This window comes from Homalodisca vitripennis, chromosome 4 (genome assembly GCF_021130785.1).
Source record: "Homalodisca vitripennis isolate AUS2020 chromosome 4, UT_GWSS_2.1, whole genome shotgun sequence".
NCBI classification, from domain to species: domain Eukaryota; kingdom Metazoa; phylum Arthropoda; class Insecta; order Hemiptera; family Cicadellidae; genus Homalodisca; species Homalodisca vitripennis.
The window spans coordinates 158,199,975-158,222,078 of record NC_060210.1 but is presented as its reverse complement, the minus strand read 5'-3'; the positions used below and the strand labels follow the sequence as shown (position 1 = coordinate 158,222,078).

Sequence of the window (22,104 nt, the reverse complement as noted above, 5' to 3'; positions counted from 1 at the left end):
GAATACACTGGCTTTTAGAAACCCTGTATTGCCAGATTCAGATGGTACTAGGAATACACTGGTTTTGCTAGAAACCCTGTGTTGCCAGACTTAGATGGTACTAGGAATACACTGGCTTTGCTAGAAACCCTGTGTTGCCAGACTCAGATGGTACTAGGAATACACTGGCTTTGCTAGAAACCCTGTGTTGCCAGACTTAGATGGTACTGGGAATTCACTGGCTTTGCTAGAAACCCTGTGTTGCCAGACTCAGATGTTACTAGGAATACACTGGCTTTGCTAGAAACCCTGTGTTGCCAGACTCAGATAGTACTGGGAATACACTAGTTTTGCTAGAAACCCTGTGTTGCCAGACTTAGATGGTACTGGGAATTCACTGGCTTTGCTAGAAACCCTGTGTTGCCAGACTCAGATGGTACTGGGAATACACTGGCTTTGATATAAACCCTGTTTTGCCAGACTCAGATGGTACTAGGAATACACTGGCTTTGCTAGAAACCCTGTGTTGCCAGACTCAGATGGTACTGGGAATACACTGGCTTTGCTTGAAACCTTGTGTTGCCATACTCAGATGGTACTAGGAATACACTGGCTTTGCTAGAAACCCTGTATTGCCAGACTCAAGATGGTATTGGGAATACACCATCTTGGGTAGCAGTCTTGAGTTGCCAATATAAATAATAAATATAAATTGAAAATGCGACGCTTTGAATGGAGAGCCTGCGTTTCCAATAAAATGTTATTGATTTAACACTGGTTTTGATGACAACTCCATCTAACCAATTATTTACTGCTGTGAAGAAAGTAATATTTTGTATTGTATTAGTTACACAATAAGATAACTCAATCCAATGCTACAGATTGAGGCATGGAAAAAATGAGCGCTCGGACTGCCTTTTGTAAAGTGAGAAGCTCAAGTAGTTCAGGTAGCAAATATTTGAACAGTAACAATCAAAGTTACATGGTACAGCCTTAGCTCCAGACCTCAGAACTAACTGAAATAATCCCCTGTACTTCATTCAGCACACTCTGTCAGTATGAATGATTGTCTAACTAATACAATCAAAGGTAAATTGAAGATAAAATAATCATCAGACCAATGGTGTATTTGTAACAGGTAATACAATGTGACTAATTGTATCCAAAATTATGAGTAGTGTATTGTGATGTTTTTCTATAGTTAAATTCTCGTAAGGGTAGGGATAGGCAGAATGTTATAATGACTTTGTTACCTATTGATAATTGATCGAGTTTTAGAAATTCATAAATGATTGATAACTTGTAATTCACAGAAGCAGAACATCAATAGTACAGTACATTGAACACAAACTAAATATATTACTAGCTGGAGTACATTTACACAATAGTAATACCTTACCTATCCATATGTAATCTTATTAACAAAGAAAGACATACAGAAATAGGAAAATACAAAGTACAGTAGGTACAGTATTACATATTGGACACTAAATCTTTGTTATTACAATTTATCTCACAGCACGTAAACTGGCTTCAAATGTAATAAAATTAGAGGTTCTGAATGTATTGAAAGGTGGAACATGTCCAAATTTTAGGTAGCTATCTCAAAAATGTTTTCAATTTTTTAGGGGTTCTTTCTTAAATATCTTATTTTTAATGGATACATTGAAACATATTTAAGAGAAAATAGTTCAAAATCACTGGGAAAATGTTTATTGACCTTCTCAGGAATTGAACCCATAACTTCTTTCATAACCATAACTAATAGTTTGATCATAGTGTCAACATTTTATTAAATTACAAAAATGCCTTAGTAATGCAAAGATTTTTGAACATTTTAAATTCAATAATTAAACAATCTTTGAGCTAGAAAGGACAAAAATATGGACAGATTAAACACTTTCAGGATATTTAGAACTAATAAAATTATATTTGTCAATTTATATTGATTGTGAGTAATAGGAAGTTAAATTCAAATGATTTTGATCAATATTTTTGCAAATCTATGAATTGAGTATAACGTTTTATAGAAAAATAAAATTATTTAAAAATGTTTATTATAGATACCAAACCAAGTGTGAGTAACTAGTTTTGTGTAACAGAATACAACATATTGTATTAAAAAAAGGATATATTGTTTAATACAGCTAATGTAGAGTTTAAAAGTGGTACTACCCACTTTTATTATTATTCATTTTTAAAATCTGAGATTCAGTGAAAGAAGCTAAGCACATGTCTTCTAAGAATAATTGCTGAAATGAGATAAATATAAATAAAGATTAATTTATCTGGGAAAGAGTGTTTACTTATTTAAGTGTTTGTCAAACATTATTTTCACTTCCATCATAATATTATAAAATATGTCATTCTCTTTAATTCAATTCTGATTTCATAAACATAAAACATTTCACAGTTTGCCATTGGACCATTTTTAAAGTAGTTTAAAATTTTATATAGATATTTACAGTAGCATTTAAAGTTTGAAATGTATATTAGAAAATAAATATTATTATGAATTTCAGGCAAAAACAATATGTTCCTATTTAGGTAACAAACATTCTAAATTTTAAAAGTTAATTACAGTACTACCATTATTGGAGTTGCAATACAAGTGATTAGGTTTGTAATTTATAAAAAATATTAAATTGTGAAAATTAAACAGTGTTTATTTTCAAACTCTAATTAACAATATACAATTATTTTTGCATATTGATACTTAATCAAACTATGGGTCAGGAGAGCTAAGTAACGCTCACTTCGACAGGCAGTTCCAGGTAGAATGGCAGCTTCTTGGTCCACTGCACCAGCTTGTATACAATGGAGTCTCCGATCTGCATAAGCCTGTCTGACAGATCGGTTTTGTGTTCTAGAAGGTCTTCCAAGTTCTGGGAAATATCAGAGAATATTCTAGTTAGCCATGTATTATCGCAGTTCCAAAAATCGTTCAGTCAGTTAAAAATAAAGTGAAATAGAACTTGCTTAAGCTGTGATTTAAAGTAATAATCTTTCTAACAAGCAGTCTGGGCTAAAACATCGTGGCAGTCAGTAGCTTGATATTTATACAGCGAGCCACTGACTGTTGCTTTTAGAATATGTTTTAGTTGTGGTTTCATCAGGTTTACTCCACTGGAGTTTCCAGTTTAGTATTGTATTTCTATGTGAAAAGGTGCATTGTTCTACCTGAAAAGGTGCATTGCCATGGTAACAGGAGTACATAACAGTAAACAGTGTTACATGAGAACTTAATATTAAACAATAAAGTCATATAATACATTTCAATAGTTCCATTTTGGAAGTAGAACATTACTGTACATTTCATAGCATAATGTCTGTACTTGTTTAACCTGCAAAGCACGTAATAAGTATAGATATTATTTGTTAGGAAGTGTAACTGTAACTGAATTTACAAGCTATCTCATATGGGACAAATTCTTTATTGAAACTCGGGTATGCCAATTAGGCAGCTGGGGATGGTTGTTTATTCTGTTTACAACTACTGTATATTCATTGGCAATGATATGCTAACAATTTGGCCATGAGAAACTTTGTTTTGAACTCAGACTTGTAATATTAATTGTTGAAAAAAATTTGCTTTCACGTTTATTTTGCAATGAATTCACTAAATTATGAGAACAAAACATAATGTTTTAATAAATGATTGAGGAAGGGTGTAACTAAAAAGCATTAATTAATGTTGAAGAAAGCAGTGCACACTTACTTAACGAACCTTGTACATAGTACATTGTTAGTTTTATTATTATTATAACACAAAAATGAAAAATATTAACAGTTGATAATGCACTTACATTCAGAAGATTTAATCTCATTGTTCTTTCTTTTATTTGAATTTCAGTATGTAGAAAATAAAATTAAAGTTTTAATATATCCAATTATAGATGTTCTATAAATTCATATTCATTATATACAAGTACAATGAGGATTAAAGAATAAATTGAAAAGTAAAACCATACATTTAAATAAATATGTTAGATTTTTCATGAAGGCTACAAAAAATAAAACATTGATATTCTCATTGGTTTGTGTCTAACCCGTTTGCTAATCAACCAAGACCAGTGTACATATCTTACAAACCATATAATTTAGATATGATTGAGAGTAAAAGTACATGTAATCAGTTTGAGAATAACAATAATAGTTACTATCTATATCTATCTGGATACGGCCATAGAATATTTTAACAACATGTGTAGTTCTTCAACATTGTTTAAGTAATCAACTGTAATTCGACCTCATGTGTTTCCTACTCATATTGTGTTGATCCTCACCTGCACAGTCGCAATATCTTGGAAGTCATCACAGTCTATTAGTATTTGTATCATGGCGAGGGCGGTATCCAGAGTCAAGGTCAAGTCCCTCGATGAACTGACAGCATTGTCTAACCTTTGCCGAAGATGAACAACCTAACATATTAATTAAAGTTGACAAAATTATTCAACAAATAAAATAATCTAAGGTGCAGGAATCAATAAGGAAGTTGAATAAGGTAGGACATGAAAATTATTGAACAAGTGTTGCAATTTTAGATAGGATTGTAATGATGTAACCTGTATACAAAATCAGCCTATTGCAATTATTGTACTTATAGTAGTGAAAATTTCTATATAATTTCACTGAACACAACTTCCAGAGTCCTGTTCAAAAATGTATATATAGAGATCTCTATGCCATATAACACAAATTTTCAAAATGATAACTGTCCCAAAAAATCTTATAAAAATCTTGGATAAGTTCTTTGGTGAGCCTGGTTCACCATTTCGTTCCAATATGGTGGATTCAAAACTTAAACAAATTAATAACTTTGTAATTCACGACCTAGAGAAAACATTTTCTAGAATGTTTGTAACATTTCCTATACTTTTTGTAATAACAATGTTCGAGTGTATCTTTATTTACATGTAGATCCCATAATAAATAAGTGATTATTGTGTGGTTATCATTTGCCTTCATAAAGCTAAATACTCAGACAGACAAAATTTGGATGAAGTGTCAACAGAGTGATTTGTTGTTATTAAAATATTCAATGGGCTCAATAATTTTCAATCCAAAGGCATAAGAAATGACAATAAACGAACAATAAATATTGTACTTTATATTGTATTATATTTTACTCAAAGTCTATTTATTGATTTAACAATATTATTTTAGAATAAATTTCTGTCTTATGCATTATCTGATACATTTGTCAGGATACAGATTTTTAAACTTCATATTGTATATATACAATATGAAGTTTAAAAATCATATGTTTAATAATATGTGTATTTTATATATAAAATACACATATTTTTAATAATAATAGTTAAAACTAACAAAATAATGTATTGTTTCTGCATAAAAACATAAAATTAAGTCTAAAAAAATGAAAATATAAGTTGTCAAATGTATTAATCAGTTTAGGTAACAATAGATCATAACCTCATGAATATTTTGTTCAAAGCTAAGTAAGAAAAAATCACAGAAGTATATGCCAATTTTTGTTGTTGTTTTGTTTTGAGGAATGTAAAATGAATAATTCATTTTATTCACACAAATACGAGTATGTACCTTTTAACTGCTGCTGAAAGGCTTTTCTGAGCCTTGGTTCAAACTGTTGTATTTAGAGGGAGGTTAACACTTTGAAGACGAATTTTTGGAGTGTGAAGACTATGCCCATAGAATCTACAGTAACCGAGTTTCTTCCTGTAGACTGGTAATTTTACACGTGTAGTCTCCTCCAAACTACAGTCGTAACTGCTACGGGTGAAGTTGTTTACCACTGTGGACTGAGACTTTTATATCTGTTTTAAAAATAATAATATAGAAAGCAATAATTCAGAAATATGGATGACCATGTTATACTCATAAAAAAGTAAATCTTTCAGATACTAATAAAATGTGCAACACTTGATTAATTCAAGTTTCAAAAGAATATCTCTATTTTATATAAAATAAGTTCAAAAAGTAGATTTTTTCTGAATAATGTAATGATTGTAATTAGATTCAATTAAAAGATAAAACTGTCATAAATAAAAAGTTTTAAAAGTTCTTTTACGTGATAATAAGAAGACACAGATATTCAGCTAATAACATGTAGGTTACATGTCAAGTGAAAGCCTTCCCAAAATTACATATAGGTTGCTAACTCCAAAGAGAAAATGTTTCTGGCATCACAAAGAAAGAACTCTGATTTAAAACTGAAAAAGCCTTGCCCAGATATTTCAAGCAGTTAATATAATATTGAAATAAATGTTGTAACTTGTAGTTCCTGCAGGCATTGTCTGCAATAGGAGACTGTGTGGAAGCCCTCAGCCCTGAGAAGGAAGCAACCTACCCGTAGGCCCTAAGACCAGTCTGGTGAGATAAGACTCACATTGAAACGTAAGTCTACAGGAGAAAATATGGTCTTTGGAGATACTACGTGCATAGTCTTCAAAGTGTTAAGACAAGGCGGTATTGATTACCACTTAGGAGAGAGTCATTTCACTTCTGTCATTCACTCCTAACTTCTGCACTTCCAGTCAATATTGGGAACTGACCTCTTTGGGGTTGGTTAGGGCAGTCTTGAGGATGGTCCCGTTGACCAGGTGGGGAGGTATGCCATGCTCGGAACTGACTGGTAATTTTGTCTGAGGAGGTTTGACTTGACCATTTCTAGCATTCTTCTTGTGCTTTTTATACTTCACCTACAACATTGTACAAATACATAAAGTAAACCACTCACATAGTAGTGAGTTTCAGAGTTTGAGTTTAGTCCTATTTCACTTCATTGATCAGTCATAGTTTGAACGTGAAAATAAATAAAACCAAGAAAAATTAACACTTTAAAATTCCAGGCCTAATCATTAGTATTAAATATATAAATGATTAAAACTTGATAAATGTGGATGTCACAACAAAGAGATATGTTTGATGGGACATGGTTTATCTCAACAATTATCACACTTTAATAAATTATTTATTCATAATAATACTTATTGAATGACATCTGTATTATCTTTATTTAGTTTGCTGTAGCATATCTTTGTAGATAAAGTTAAAAATTTAGCATTGCTAAACATTTTGAACATGTCTCTCAAATATATGAACATCTACCCAGATTTCATTTTAATAAATATAATTTTAAAATCAATAATGTTATTTACAGTTTGGAATATGTTAATATATAACTTATGAGGCAGTTTAGTTTGATTATAAAAATTTATTTCAAGTATTAGAAGTTTGAAATGAATAAATTTGGTTTAAATATGTGTGTGCACTATAGTTTCTTTAAGACAAAATATTATTATAATTTTATAGTAGTAAGACTATCATAAACTGTAAGGAGTAATCATTACACTGGTTGGTAGAAAAAGGGTTAAAAACTGACTGTACTAGTGGTTATTTTAATTTTAGACCCATAAAACCAATGTCAACCTAAATACTTTATTCTCTTATTTTTGTCATAGAGTTATGGGGATGTCACATTTTAAAGATATACTTATACACATCTAAAACTTTTACACATTTTCCGATATTTTTATTTGTACTTTATCATTTAAATACTCAAAAAGTGTACTCTGAACGAGAACAATTAAAGTTTTTAATGCACTCTATTCTATCTTAACATATGACCTCCAAAACTGTAAGAACAAAAATAATAGCTTAAACATGTTTGAAGTTTAACATAGTTTCTAATTTTTAATAGATTTAATTAATTACAAATTATCATTTTAGTACTTGAGAATATAATTCCATTAATTTTTAAACTACAGTTATTGGATAAAGTTTTAGAAAACTTTAATTTAATTAATAAACCAAAACAGAATTAAGTCAGATTAAATCTAAGAATATAAATGTTGAGAGCTAGATTGTGAACTCGTGTACTATACTATACTGTACTGTACTCGTGTCTGCAGAGCAAAATAAAACAGACAAAAAGCTTAGACTCGATGTTGAGAGCATTGATTGTGAACCTGTGTATTGTCTCTGCAGAGCACAATAAAACAGACAAAGAGCTTAGACAGACTTGAGTTGAAAGCAAGATTGTGAACCTGTGTACTGTCTCTGCAGAGTAAAATAAAACAGACAAAGAGCTTAGATAGACTTGAGTTGAAAGCAAGATTGTGAACCTGTGTACTGTCTCTGCAGAGTAAAATAAAACAGACAAAGAGCTTAGATAGACGATGTTAAGAGTACGATTGTGAACATGTATACTATCTCTGCAGAGCAAAGTAAAACAAAGAGCTTAGACAGACTCAATGTTGCACTTATAGAATAACTTATTGTCAACGGACGTTCTACTGTGATTTATTACGTTACTCTAATAGCAGTTAAGCAGTTATTTATAGTAATAGGATTTGTTGGAGATTTTAATCTCACCTTGTACAAATTATATACAGCCCCAGAATTCCTGCCACCGGGCATCCTGTCTTCCCGCACAGCTGAAACCCACCAACACGTTGATACACAAACTTGCAACAACAAATAGCATGACATGTAGTTTTATAAACATTATCAAGGAAACATTTAGGAAAATTGGACAGGTAGTATTCAGTGCCTCTCTTAATAATCTATATCTATACTATTATATAAAAATCTAATGGTGTCTCTCTGTGTATTTGTGTGTATGTTAATCACGTAAAAACTATTGCACCGATTGTACTGAAATTTTCCATGGACATTCGTAGGGTCTCTGGTTAACATACAGGCATATTCCTATTTCAAAATTCACTCCAGGCTATACCTCACTGGTCTTGAAAACTCCCTTTTTGGATTAATCAGCGGATAGTAAATGTGTTTTTAATCACCTGCCAAAGTCTAGAATAATAAGTATAATAATGCATACACATTTAAAAGGTAACTTAAACGTTTCTTTTTATTCATGTCTCAAAGTCAATTACACTTAAAAATGTCATGTTACGTGCAGTGCAAAAGCTTTACTTTGTCTAGGTTTGTTTTAACTACAGTAAAATGCTATAATTTATTACATCATAAATGTGTCAACTGAAAAGCTTATGACTTCGACTTTAGCCTCTCTTTAAACTTAGAATTTTTCCACACTGGCCTAAAATAATTCAATTGTTACTGAAATCGTTGAAGCTATTCAGTAAGATATCATGAAATATTGGTGGGAAATTTCAAGAGTACTTATAAAAAAACAGTGTCACACTACGATTTCAGGGACCCATCTTTAAACTCAAATGGACCAAGAAATTGGAATATCTTTTAGTGATTACCAGTTATCTCAGGATTACCATTAGGAACACCATTTAAAAAGAATATGCTTATGGTGTCTTTCTTTTCAAAATTAAATTATGTACAAAGCTGCTGTTTTATAACAATCCATTTTATAGCTTCCTGGACACTTACATTTGTTACACAAAACTTAATATGATCATACACACAATGATGGCACAGGACATTACTGAACATTGTTTCTATAATGAATTGGTTGTAAAGATATTTTAAAATCATATTTTATTAGTATACACTTACCATAATAATACACACTAGCTTACTTGTAAAAAAGATCTATAATTATGTAATTTATCTGAATTTACCATTATTTTACATTTTAAAAGTAGGAGGGAGAGATTTTGATGAAAGCACTTAAAAGCACAATCAATTCATTATACAAGCAAGCAATATATCTATATTCTTTTAATCATTGATTAACTGTACACATAATTCAAATGTCATTAAAAACAGAAAGATCCATCTATTTTTTATCTGCCTGGTGTGAACTCACTATGTAGCTACCTAGTTTTCCAAAGTAGAGAAGATCTTGAATAATGTGAACTATATATATTGAAGAGATAAACAAGTTGTAAGGACACAATGCTTTCTTATTAAAAATAGGTTTTCTTAACTTGTCATTTCACTTAAAATTTTTTTTAATTAATCAGTATTTACACATCTAGAAAAGGAAACTAATTACACGTTAACTGTGGATGGGGCTTATATAATTCATGTTTTTGTGTCGAAATTAGGTATTCTGTGTCAAGCTGCAAATAACTGATTTATTAAGCATTGTTTATGTTTAATATCTAACTAGGCATTGTAAGTAGTATTATTAGGACTAGGAGTTATATTTTAATATTGAGCGGAGTACAAGGATACAAAAATGTAAGAAAACATTGTTTAGGTATTGGCCATTTATTGATATTTTTCATCAACAGCAAACGAGTTAAAGTGTGGAATCAAAACTTTTTTAATTTTTTGAGCCACCCCAACGGCTGTAATTGGTCAAAAATGTTTCCTTAAAAAAGGTATTTACTATCATGCCACTGGTGGCACATATGTTGTATATCTGACTGTGACATTTACTAGACTGTTATAGTAGCTATCGTTTAATATACTATGGTAAATATACTGTACTGAATAAAGCTGGATAGGCTACATACAATCCAACTTTATTCTTTTAGTAGTATTTAACTTCTTTCTATAATATGTAACTTCCATAGAATGCTAAAAGGGCTCTTATAACACATTGAATGAAGATACTGAGCCACATACTCCTAAACTCGTACTAGAGACAGGTCTCAGTTACAGAGTTTTATTTTTTCAGATTTACAATAACAACCCTGTATAAAGTAAAGTAATATGCTTACCTTGCAATACCATCCCTTGCTCTATACACTTTTTAAATCTGCAGTACTGACAACGGTTTCTCTGAGCCTTGGTGATCTCACAGACGCCGTCCGCCACACACGTGTACACTCGCCTGTTCTGGACTGTCCGTTTGAAAAAGCCTTTACATCTGTACAATCAATTAATTTAGTTAAGCTCCATTCATAAATTAAGAATATTTTTCCTAGCAAGTATAAGTTAACATTTTAATATTTATACCTAATAAATAAACCAATACAACTGAGTGAGTATCAAAAGACTCGACAAAACACAATGCAAGAATTATCATACAGACAGAGAGATAGATGTACAGACTGCTCTTTTATATTTTTACCTAAAACTCAATAGTTTTCCTTAGGCCAAGAGAAACCTAAGTTTTAATCCTCTAGAATCAATCTATCTAGACTTATCGCCCAGAATGGACTGCCCATACAAACCTATAGATCCCAAAATCAATAGAGTTCTTCTTTGGACCAAGAAGAACATATGTAACAACTTTCAAATTTCTAAGACTTTTCTATGTAGAGTTATCACACAGAGGGCACACAGACGAACCTTTAAACCTTATGATCCCAAATCAATAGAGTTCTTAGACTAAGGAGGTATCTACTTACCAAATTTTAAGTATCTATAACCGTTCCATCCAGAGTTATCACACAGAACAGGGACAATGTCACGATTTAAAGAAGGCCCTGTGTCAGATTTTTAACACGTTGATTGCGTTCTGGATGATTATGATTACTAAGTACCACTCAATGAAGGTGTTAACTACATGTATTATATTTAGACAGTTACTATACAGTAGTAGTTTAAAACTCTATGTCTGAAATAACAGTACGCTGAGTTGTCTACTTTGTACCTGAAATACAATACTGTATTACCTCTCAAACACCATTATTAGATTGATAGTGCTTTGATGGCTGACATCGTATACAGCCAATGAGATGTTGTCAGTTCCTAAACATCCTAAAATAAATCCTGGGGAAACAAGCATCTTCATTTGACTAAAAGGGTGAAAATAAAAAAAAACTAGTTTAATAACTAGCAGCAACACAATTATATTCGGTCACGTTAGACTTCGTGTTTCCCGGTAAGGAAGGGAATAGTGGTTGGTGTTGGTGAACGGTGAACCTGGTGTCAGTGGGCGATCCTTGGGCGGTCGTTCACACCCTGCAAATCGGACAAGGTCGGTTAACAATGGCGCACTGGGCCGAGGCCGAGAGATTCCTTGCCATCTGGCCTAACTTACAGAGGCTCTCGCCTCACTGGCGGTTAGGCATGATAAATACACGAATTGTTTTCTCAAAACCGTTCAATTCTATCTCTCCGACATATTTGTTTTCGTTCGAATTTCCCATGTTTTACGGATGCAGAGGTTAATTTACTTTTATTTTGCCAAACAAATTTACTATTGTAAATGAAACCATGGATAAGAAAATGTCTTGCGAATTAAAAAATATTATTAAGCCTCTGTAATGGCTGGCTGGATAGTCCTTTTACAAGCCTCGTTATTGTGTTGAAAGGTACAAAACTAAATAAAGAACGTTTTATTGAATGCCCTTGACCTAGAACTTTGTTAGTGAATTGGCCTGCACACCTGTCTGAACTTTAAGTTTAAAAAATGAGCTAAACAGTTTTCCTGGATCTTATAATTAAAATCTGACGAAATAAAACGATCAAACGTCAGTTTGAATAACTAGACGTTTAACTTTATAATTATGAAAATAATACAACATGTACATAAATAGTACTAACCCTTCACAGGTGATGATGCCATAGTGGAGTCCCGTCGCCTTGTCTTCACAGATCATGCAGATCATGGGCTGATCCTCGTCTTCGGCCTCCTCTTGCTGCCCCATTTTGGCCGGCAATTCGCCATTTTTGAGCCAGGCGGATGGCGCAGCCCAGGGAGCGGGTCCGGCGGCAGTCAGGTTGAGAGCCTGTGAGGGAAGCTGGCTCAGATCCCCCGCCCACAGCCGTTCCATGTTAAGAGGCACGGGAAACTGCTGGGATCGGAAAGCCCGCTCCTGGCCAAGGTTGAGCAGTAGCTGGGCAGCCGACTCCTCGCTGTTGGACGCACTGGACGGCGACGACACGGAGGATGAGGACCAACACGAGTTGGAGGAGGAGGTACCGGCCACGGTCGGGGTCGGTTCGACACTCGGCTGCGACCAGATCATCGTCCTTACACCACCCGCTTCGCCCATGATGACCGTCGGCGCCGGCCGCACTGCGCCGCTACTCTGGGGCGATGACACGGGCGGCTTCATCGTTTCCCCATAGTTCACTCCTCCGCCGATCAGTTCCGGCATCACTCCGTTGATCCGGCACCCGGAGACGACTGGTGGCGTCCCCGCGGTTACCCAGAAGGCGGCGGCCGGGTCCCGTCTGCCCTCGTCGAACACGGCTGCATTCACTTCCTCCTTCACCTTTACTTTACTCTCCTCCTCACAGTGTCGTTCCTCGTCTCCTGTCAGAGAGTCTCCCACGATAACAGTGGAAGATGACCGAGACCCTCCCGTCCTCTGAGGTGACGACACGGGTGGTTTCGAACTGTCCGTGAAATTCCCGCCGAGGAACTCTTGTAATTCTCCGTTTATCCGACAGATCGAGGTGGTCCCCGTGGTCACCCAGAAGGTCGGCTGTGACGACGACACTATAGCCGCCTCCTGTCTCACGACGTCTTTGTCTTCTCCCGCACACTCACTCGCGGTCTCTGTTCTCTCGTCACTGTTAACCGACTCCCCCACGATCACGCTTCTAGACCCTCCACTCGGCGCTCTTTGAGGCGACGCCGCCGGAGGTTTCATAGTCTCAGAATAGTTTCCTCCCGTCTCCGGGACGTCTCCGTTGACGCGAGCTCCTGATAACCAGAAGCTCGGTGGTGAAGACATCGCTGAAGACTCTCTTCTGGCCAGCATTCCACCGCCGTCAAACACCCGCACGTTCAACTCTTCGTTCACCTTCGCCTTGTTCTCGGCAGTATCTTCGCAACTTTGTTCCTGCGATTCCACTGCCACCCTCTCGTCACCCTCTGGCAGCGCCGAGTCGGGTGAGGCCACCCTGCAAATAACACTATAATCTTTTCAACATCGCCAATTATCTTATTGGAAAAAATTAACACAAATCTTTTACAATATTAAATGTTCTACAGACAAGCCTTTAGTAATGAGGATGAAGTTGATTATTACCTGTCTCTGTGAGTACCGGGGCTGGGGGAGGAGCGAGCTGTCTCTAGCTTACACGGCGAGCCTGGACCGGCCATGTCTGGGGAAGAAGCACTTGTGTCTGCCACACTTTCACCTGTCGGCACGACACAAACTTTACAGTAAAGTTAAGGTTTCTAAAACATCCTGTTTACTGTATTTCGACAGGATATTGTTTTATGTTTTTAGTTTGTTACTACATAATTTAATCTGATTCTGTCTTCAGTTACAAAGTGAACTTAATTCAAATAATTAACACATCACAATTTTATTGAATCTAAACCACGCCAAACGTTGTTTATAAACAGAGAGATGGTATTTTTTGGCAAATCCAGACTTATAGCAAAGTTTCTCTAATAGTTTTAAATTGTTAGTTGTTGCAAAACACAGTTGGTGTAATGCGGAAATACTTATAATTCTATCTATACTTACCATATTTAGTTATGTGCAAACTTTCTACATTATTATATGCTATTTTACACAACTACTATATTCAGGTATGCATTCACTCACCATATTGGTTAACTTCACAACAACAAACAAGAACAACCGACGTCATTCGGTGAGTGCTAATACTGTATACGGTACGTTACACTCTCTCTTTCATTGACGAACTGGCCCTCAGCGTGTTTACCGTGCGCAGCTCACATCCTTGACCGCGCGCGCCTAGCTACAGCTCACCTTCACACTCGCCGTGGTGGATACGACTGTTCGTGAAGTGTAGTGTATGTACTTCTGCGTAAATAGCACTAATATGGAGACGTGTAATTTAGATTTCAAGATATTACCAGAGTGAAAATCTTTCAGTTTATAAAACATAAAGGAAAACTACAGGGGCAATTAGTTGACGAGGAGGTTGAGGACTAGATGAACAGTAGCTATGGGATTGGCAGATTATCGTTGACATAATCTATGTACATGACATGACACCTGAAATGCTGCCAGAATGATAGGTTGCAACGGAAACACAGGAACAGTTAGTTGACGAGACAGGACTAGGTGTGGCTGTGCGATTGGCAGATTCTCGTTGAGATAAACTATAAGAATTATGTGAACCTCAAGCTCTGCCAGTAAAAAGGTAACATAATAGAAGAAATACTACACGAAAAGTAGTCGACGAGCTTAATGGCTAAACCAGACCAGTGCGATGGAAGATTTTTATTGCACTAAAATATTTGAACTATATTCTAAATTTATAAATATGTGCATTGAAAAATGCCTAATAATAAATAAAAAAAAAAAAACGTTTATATACCATTGAGAAAAATACGATTATTGACTTTTAATTAAACATATTACTCAAGAAACGATACTACTTTGGTGTGGCAGTGAGTAGTGAGTAGGATGGCAGAGGCAAGGTTTAGCAACCACGAGTGAGTGAACCGCGACTGGAGGGCGGACACCGACCTCGCCGCCTTGGCCCAGATAGCGAGCGCCCGCCAGTGACCGCAGAGACTACACTACTCACTGGTACTACTACGGTGTAGCAGAGCGGTGGGACAGTGAGTAGTGAGTAGGATGGCAGAGGCAAGGTTTAGCAACCACGAGTGAGTGAACCACGACTGGAGGGCGGACACCGACCTCGCCGCCTTGGCCCAGATAGCGAGCGCCCGCCAGTGACCGCAGAGACTACACTACTCACTGGTACTACTACGGTGTAGCAGAGCGGTGGGACAGTGAGTAGTGAGTAGGATGGCAGAGGCAAGGTTTAGCAACCACGAGTGAGTGAACCGCGACTGGAGGGCGGACACCGACCTCGCCGCCTTGGCCCAGATAGCGAGCGCCCGCCAGTGACCGCAGAGACTACACTACTCACTGGTACTACTACGGTGTAGCAGAGCGGTGGGACAGTGAGTAGTGAGTAGGATGGCAGAGGCAAGGTTTAGCAACCACGAGTGAGTGAACCGCGACTGGAGGGCGGACACCGACCTCGCCGCCTTGGCCCAGATAGCGAGCGCCCGCCAGTGACCGCAGAGACTACACTACTCACTGGTACTACTACGGTGTAGCAGAGCGGTGGGACAGTGAGTAGTGAGTAGGATGGCAGAGGCAAGGTTTAGCAACCACGAGTGAGTGAACCGCGACTGGAGGGCGGACACCGACCTCGCCGCCTTGGCCCAGATAGCGAGCGCCCGCCAGTGACCGCAGAGACTACACTACTCACTGGTACTACTACGGTGTAGCAGAGCGGTGGGACAGTGAGTAGTGAGTAGGATGGCAGAGGCAAGGTTTAGCAACCACGAGTGAGTGAACCGCGACTGGAGGGCGGACACCGACCTCGCCGCCTTGGCCCAGATAGCGAGCGCCCGCCAGTGACCGCAGAGACTACACTACTCACTGGTACTACTACGGTGTAGCAGAGCGGTGGGACAGTGAGTAGTGAGTAGGATGGCAGAGGCAAGGTTTAGCAACCACGAGTGAGTGAACCACGACTGGAGGGCGGACACCGACCTCGCCGCCTTGGCCCAGATAGCGAGCGCCCGCCAGTGACCGCAGAGACTACACTACTCACTGGTACTACTACGGTGTAGCAGAGCGGTGGGACAGTGAGTAGTGAGTAGGATGGCAGAGGCAAGGTTTAGCAACCACGAGTGAGTGAACCGCGACTGGAGGGCGGACACCGACCTCGCCGCCTTGGCCCAGATAGCGAGCGCCCGCCAGTGACCGCAGAGACTACACTACTCACTGGTCTGTAACCCTGGAGCCGACAGCTATTCAGAAATCGAGAACATGATCCATTTCAAATGGCTGTGCCAAAATTTTGAATGAAATCCCTTTCCGACTTTACCCCGAGTCATTGAGAGAGGATGACTACGACACTAAGCGGAGCCGCCAATGTCAAGACGGCTCAACAACAGCGAGAGGTGGCCCTTCCCGAGGTAAAGACCGCTCAGAGCCAATGTCGTGTTGACGCGGAACTGTCGTTTGTGAAACGAGGAAGGTAAATAAGAACATAGCACGGGGTCGCTAGCAGTCGTAAAACTGCCGTAAATAACGGATACTAACACACTGGTAGACTTCCTAGAGATAGAGCGAATGCGATCCTGGGGGCCGAGAGTTTACCGAAGCTTTCAGGACATCTCGACATCTGTGCAGTTTTGCCTTTTAGCAAAGCTCATCAGGAACTTCTCGTCTTCCTTGTGCAACGCCCAAAAAATACTTCAAAAGGGGAATAGTCACATAAAGTTTTCAGAAACTGCAGGATGCCTTAAAAGAAAGTACTAACCATTAGTCTTTTATTTGTTTCTATTTATTAACATGATAAATCCTTTTAAGCTAAGGCTACCAGAAACAAGAAAGAGTGATGGACTCAAAAGGTGTTCAACAAGTAACTTGGTCATAGTGTTGGTAGACAAACTCAACTCTTGCAGCAGAACACCTTACTGTATTTCAGAGAGTTACTAGGTTTCAGAGAGGTCATAAGAACAGTTCGCCCTTCATATTTTCCCTCCGAATCAGCTGGCTTGTTGCTAGCAGGCTTATCCGCCTTTTCCGGGTGGGGAGAAGGAAAGTTAGGCCATTACCGGCTTCAGAAGAATACAACTTTGGCTTCATACATTGACCCCTAAGAATAAAATATATGTGATGATGGGAGAAGAAAAAAATGTTTCTCATTTAAAACACGTTCTAAAATCCTATACAGTTATGTTACTTTTATACAAAAGTCATTTTAAATACTTCTACAGTATAATTTAATGTTGTGGTAGTATTACAAATATCCTTTGTCTTAAAACCAAAGACTTCCACCAAGAAAACAGTGGAGAAAATGATGACTATTGACAGGGTTTCTTGGCCTCTGATGAGCGAGTTATCTCCCTTTATTTATATGATACAAATTTATTAAACTTACCGTCACTACTACATCGAGAATCAACTTTTCTTCGCTTCAACTTGAGATCTTGGAACAGGCTCATCGTGTCCAAGTCACACGGGCTTTTCGTAAGGGTCATAATTCCTGGAACAAATAATAAATTATGTTATATAACAGATTTTTCTACATGACATACTAAAAAAGCAATACAATTGTCTGTTGTCTGTTACTGGAAATATATATATATATATTTCCAGTAACAGACAATTGTATGTATATATATATATATATATATATATATATATATATATATATATATATATATATATATATATATATATATATATATATATATATATATATATATATATATAAAATGAAGAAATTATTGTAAAATACAAAGAATTGCTTTGTAAAATCTACATTTGTCTCCGAATAAGTCGATACAGGGATCGACTAATCAAAAGTATATCGAGTTCCAAACTAATACTATATTTTTATATGGCTAATGCCATATGGTATAATGGCATTAGTACCATTACCATTAGTACCATGGTATAATTACCATGTTATAGGTAATTATGGGATATACAATCTTTATAATTGTATTGCAAGTATAAAAAACTTTCCTTACATAAAATGCTTTTACTTTCACTTTTCTGTTACACTGAAAGACATAAACTTTAACTCATAATGCTATGTATTTTCACTAATTATATAATCTGTTTAGTATTAAAAATCCCCTTTAATCAACCATATTTATTATGTTTATATTGCTACTCCACAGATTTTGAATTCCAATCTTAGAATGTTGAATGTTATGCTAGTAATTCCTGCTAACGAAATCGGTTTGTAAAATTTGAAAAAAGTACGTATTCCTCCAAATGTCTTGAAATAAAAATGTTTTGAATTTTGAAATGAATACTGATGTGCACCTTTAAAAAAGTGTTAATGCCACTTATTACAAGCCACTCTATATTTCTGATTGCATGTTCTGTAAAACTAGAATCCTATTGGATTATGTATTTTAAATATTTCGTCCGGCACAGTCTAGAAATATAAATTCGTATGCGTATTGAAAATTGGTTAGAATTTAACTCCCACAAAACTATAAAGTATTGAGCGAAACTATGGCCCTATTTTAGTCTAGTGTACCTACACATCTATTTTTCGGAAATTTTGTTACTAGGAACAAATGACATGTTTATGAAATTATACGAAAGCGGAATTGAGGATACTGTAATATTGAATAATATAAGATTGTACTATTACATTGTATAATAAATGCATGGTGGAGACTAGAGTTATTGTCCAAAATTATTTAAAGGTACAAAATACATACGGATAACAAATAGGCTACGTAAAATCAGTGTTTTAACAATACGCTTAAAAAATTACAAAATGATAATCACTCATTTATCTTTTGTGGAAAATGTATTTCCACTGTAAGCTGTAAAAACGAATTTACAATGTGATCTTATTTACGAAGTTTGTAAATGGGATTTACAAGCACATGTCAATACTATTACATTCTAAAGAAAAAATTAATCTTATTCCACCCGTTTAAAATGTTAATATAATACTTATGATTATAAACTAGTTGAGTGATTTTATTTACAAAGGTTTTATAAGAGGGGTTTACAATTACATGCAAATACTAATACAGCCTAAAGAGAAAATTGATCTTTCATTCCACCCGTTTAATATGTTAATATAATAGTAATGATCATAAATAGTTAAGTGAACCCGACATAATCATACCAATCGAAAACCAACACCAATAGTCTAAAGAGCTTTTTTAAATAATTTTAAAATAAAATAATACATATAAAGTTAAACATATAAACATTATATACGCATTCACAAATAAAAACCATTATTTTTAATAACATATACTAACTTACACTTCTGCAAACACGCGATTTATCAACATTTTATTCGTTCAGTACTAAATACGAGTACAAAACACTCCAAAATTATATAATTTTGAACAGTTAAATTAATTTTGAAATATATTTATATAAATAAATCAGGAAATAATCAATAGTAACAATAAATTCTTAGTTAATTTAAAAGACACATAAGGGCGTATTTTTTATAGCATTGACTTTAGTATATTGTTTTTTATTTCAGAAATTCCTAAACCTTTTCAAGGTACTTCATGTATATTGTTAAGTTCCTTTGATAATTTGTTAAAAAGTATCGTATAAATCAACTTTTCTCTTTTCTAAACGAGTTCTGAACCGGCACCGGTTCCTTCCCTCTTGCATTAAGATATAGTTCGGATTTTGGTTTGAAAAACATGTAACACTCGTACCCAACCAGTCCAGTAAACTTCATTAACACCTTCACTGCAACACGAGTAATGTACCGTCTTTGGCCAGAGGGAATAGTGATGTGCGTTCGCCGCAATCAACGCGTTAAATGGAACTCCCTGAACAGCGTTTCACAAGATGTTCTGCTCTTTAGATTACCAATGCCTCTGATGCACAATCTCTGTATCTTGAAAACTGTCGAGAAGTATCCCAGTTCAGTGGAGACACGACGTCTGAGAGCACAGCACAGTGTACTTATTGTATCTAGTTTGCACACATGATATATATATATATACTAGCGGGCCCGGCGCGCTTTGCTGCGCATTTCAATAATTTTTTGCAAAAGTTGCCCGCGGCTTCGCACGCAATTTCCCGTTGAAAACAGTACACTATATTCACTTATTCTTTTTCTATCACATTCTAAACATTGCTGAGATAATTGATAGTCGTTCCATCGTGAGCCTCTTGGGCGTATTATGAAGGTATGTACCATATTCCTGCCTCTATCTAGCTGTTACCCACGGCTTCGCACGCAAATCTTAAGAACCGAAGTCCTTATATTACTTAGTAAATTTTTTTTTTTACTATAATAAATTTTAGATTAAATTAGTTATATCTCCGATGCCACGATTGAGCTTGCTTTGTTGTCTCGATCGAGAGAATATGTACACACGGAGTTTTGAGAACCATACTTCTGTCAAAAAAAACAACTAAGGTTGATTTTATAACATTCTTTATATTTGTAGCCAACGTGAGATAGTAATTATGATATCTGCATTACTCTTCTGATCAAGCATGATACATGGTTTATATTAAATAAATATTGCAGTTAAAGGTGAATTTTTACGTCAAATTTGAATTGTATTATCTGGATAGTAAAGTCTATGTTTAACAGTGATTGCAAAAACAGTTTAAACAAAATTTGTCGTTTCTCTTAAGCTTACTCTATGCTTTAAAACTATAAGTGTAATATATGTTTACAAAGAACAGCTGATTAAAAATTTGAAAAGACGTTAACATATGTTTGCTGCAATGCATTTCTTATGGGTATTTCTGTAACCAGTGGGGCGGAATCCTGAATCGGGAAAGGGATGGGCATAGCTTATAAACCTTCTCCGTGGAAAAATACATATACGTACAAATTTTCATCATGATCGGTCCAATAGTTCACGATTCCATAAAGGACAAACATACAAACATTCATTTTTATATAGATATATATATATATATTATATATATATATATATATATATATATATATATATATGCAGATGCAGACTTGACCGGAACTATACATTTACAAAACATGTCGGAAGTATATTGATTGACTTAAGATAAATAAATCTAGTTTATTTTTGTATTGAGCGAGAAAAAGTTTTTAGAAAACCGGGAGCTTTTTTTGAGGTTATATTTATCTTCGATGAGCATACTGTCGCAGACAAAAGAAACAAGAAAATAACCATCATCAGCATATATCACTGCTTTGCTATGGTAGACATTTAGAAGAAAAGTCTTTCAAATAAATTATAAAAAGTTAAAGTTAAGTATAGAGCCTTAAGGAACACCGCTTTATATACCCATACAGTTCAATGGGTTGGGTTATGTTACTTAGATAGGACGCGAACAAATCCCGAGCACGACTATGCACACCCATCAAAAGTCTTGCTGAGATCACAGAACAAGCTATTAACAGACAGTATTTTACCAAGAGAAGAAACAATAGATTTTATGGATTTAAATATAGCTAAATACGTTGTACCTTTACAAAACCATGCAAATGTCGTTAGGTATTCTAACGTTAGGTTTCTAACTCATAATTGTTTCATAGACCTTAGAAAAGATAGGCAAAATATAATAAAATAGAGTGGAATATTAAAAGAATAAGTGGAAATAGGCTATGTCTATATAATAAAAGTAAGTTTTTAAAACATCAACCCTAATATCATATAAGTCCGCAGACATTGTGTTTTCTGTTATGTGACACTACCGATCGTAGCTCAGGGGCTGCATCGGACTGAGCGTCGCATATCCGGAAAATAACTTGAATTTGTTGCCAACTGTGAATTTGAAATATCAATATGGTTTGTTTTAGAAGATCACGATCCATCTACATTCGTAAAAAACAATAATTATCCTCTAAGCCCATGATTAACGGAATTGTACATTTAAACTTTAAACGGCCGCC

General features: G+C 35.6%; 1 protein-coding gene across 3 annotated transcripts in view; it reads right to left on the bottom strand.

The window, feature by feature from the left end:
• Positions 1-22,104, bottom strand: part of LOC124360407 (hormone receptor 4-like) — a 121,512-nt gene that overhangs the window by 11,390 nt on the left and 88,018 nt on the right. For 2 of the 3 annotated variants that reach the window (XM_046814012.1, XM_046814011.1), the window contains exons 3-10: positions 17,644-17,748; positions 13,779-13,890; positions 12,343-13,662; positions 10,569-10,717; positions 8,338-8,399; positions 6,516-6,662; positions 4,266-4,400; positions 2,736-2,864 (exon numbers count right to left, since the gene is read on the bottom strand). In XM_046814012.1, the coding sequence (XP_046669968.1) occupies positions 2,736-2,864; positions 4,266-4,400; positions 6,516-6,662; positions 8,338-8,399; positions 10,569-10,717; positions 12,343-13,662; positions 13,779-13,890; positions 17,644-17,743 (2,154 nt within the window). In that variant the 5' untranslated portion in view covers positions 17,744-17,748. The remainder of the gene's footprint in view (positions 1-2,735; positions 2,865-4,265; positions 4,401-6,515; positions 6,663-8,337; positions 8,400-10,568; positions 10,718-12,342; positions 13,663-13,778; positions 13,891-17,643; positions 17,749-22,104) is intronic. The other variant, XM_046814013.1, reaches the window with a different exon arrangement.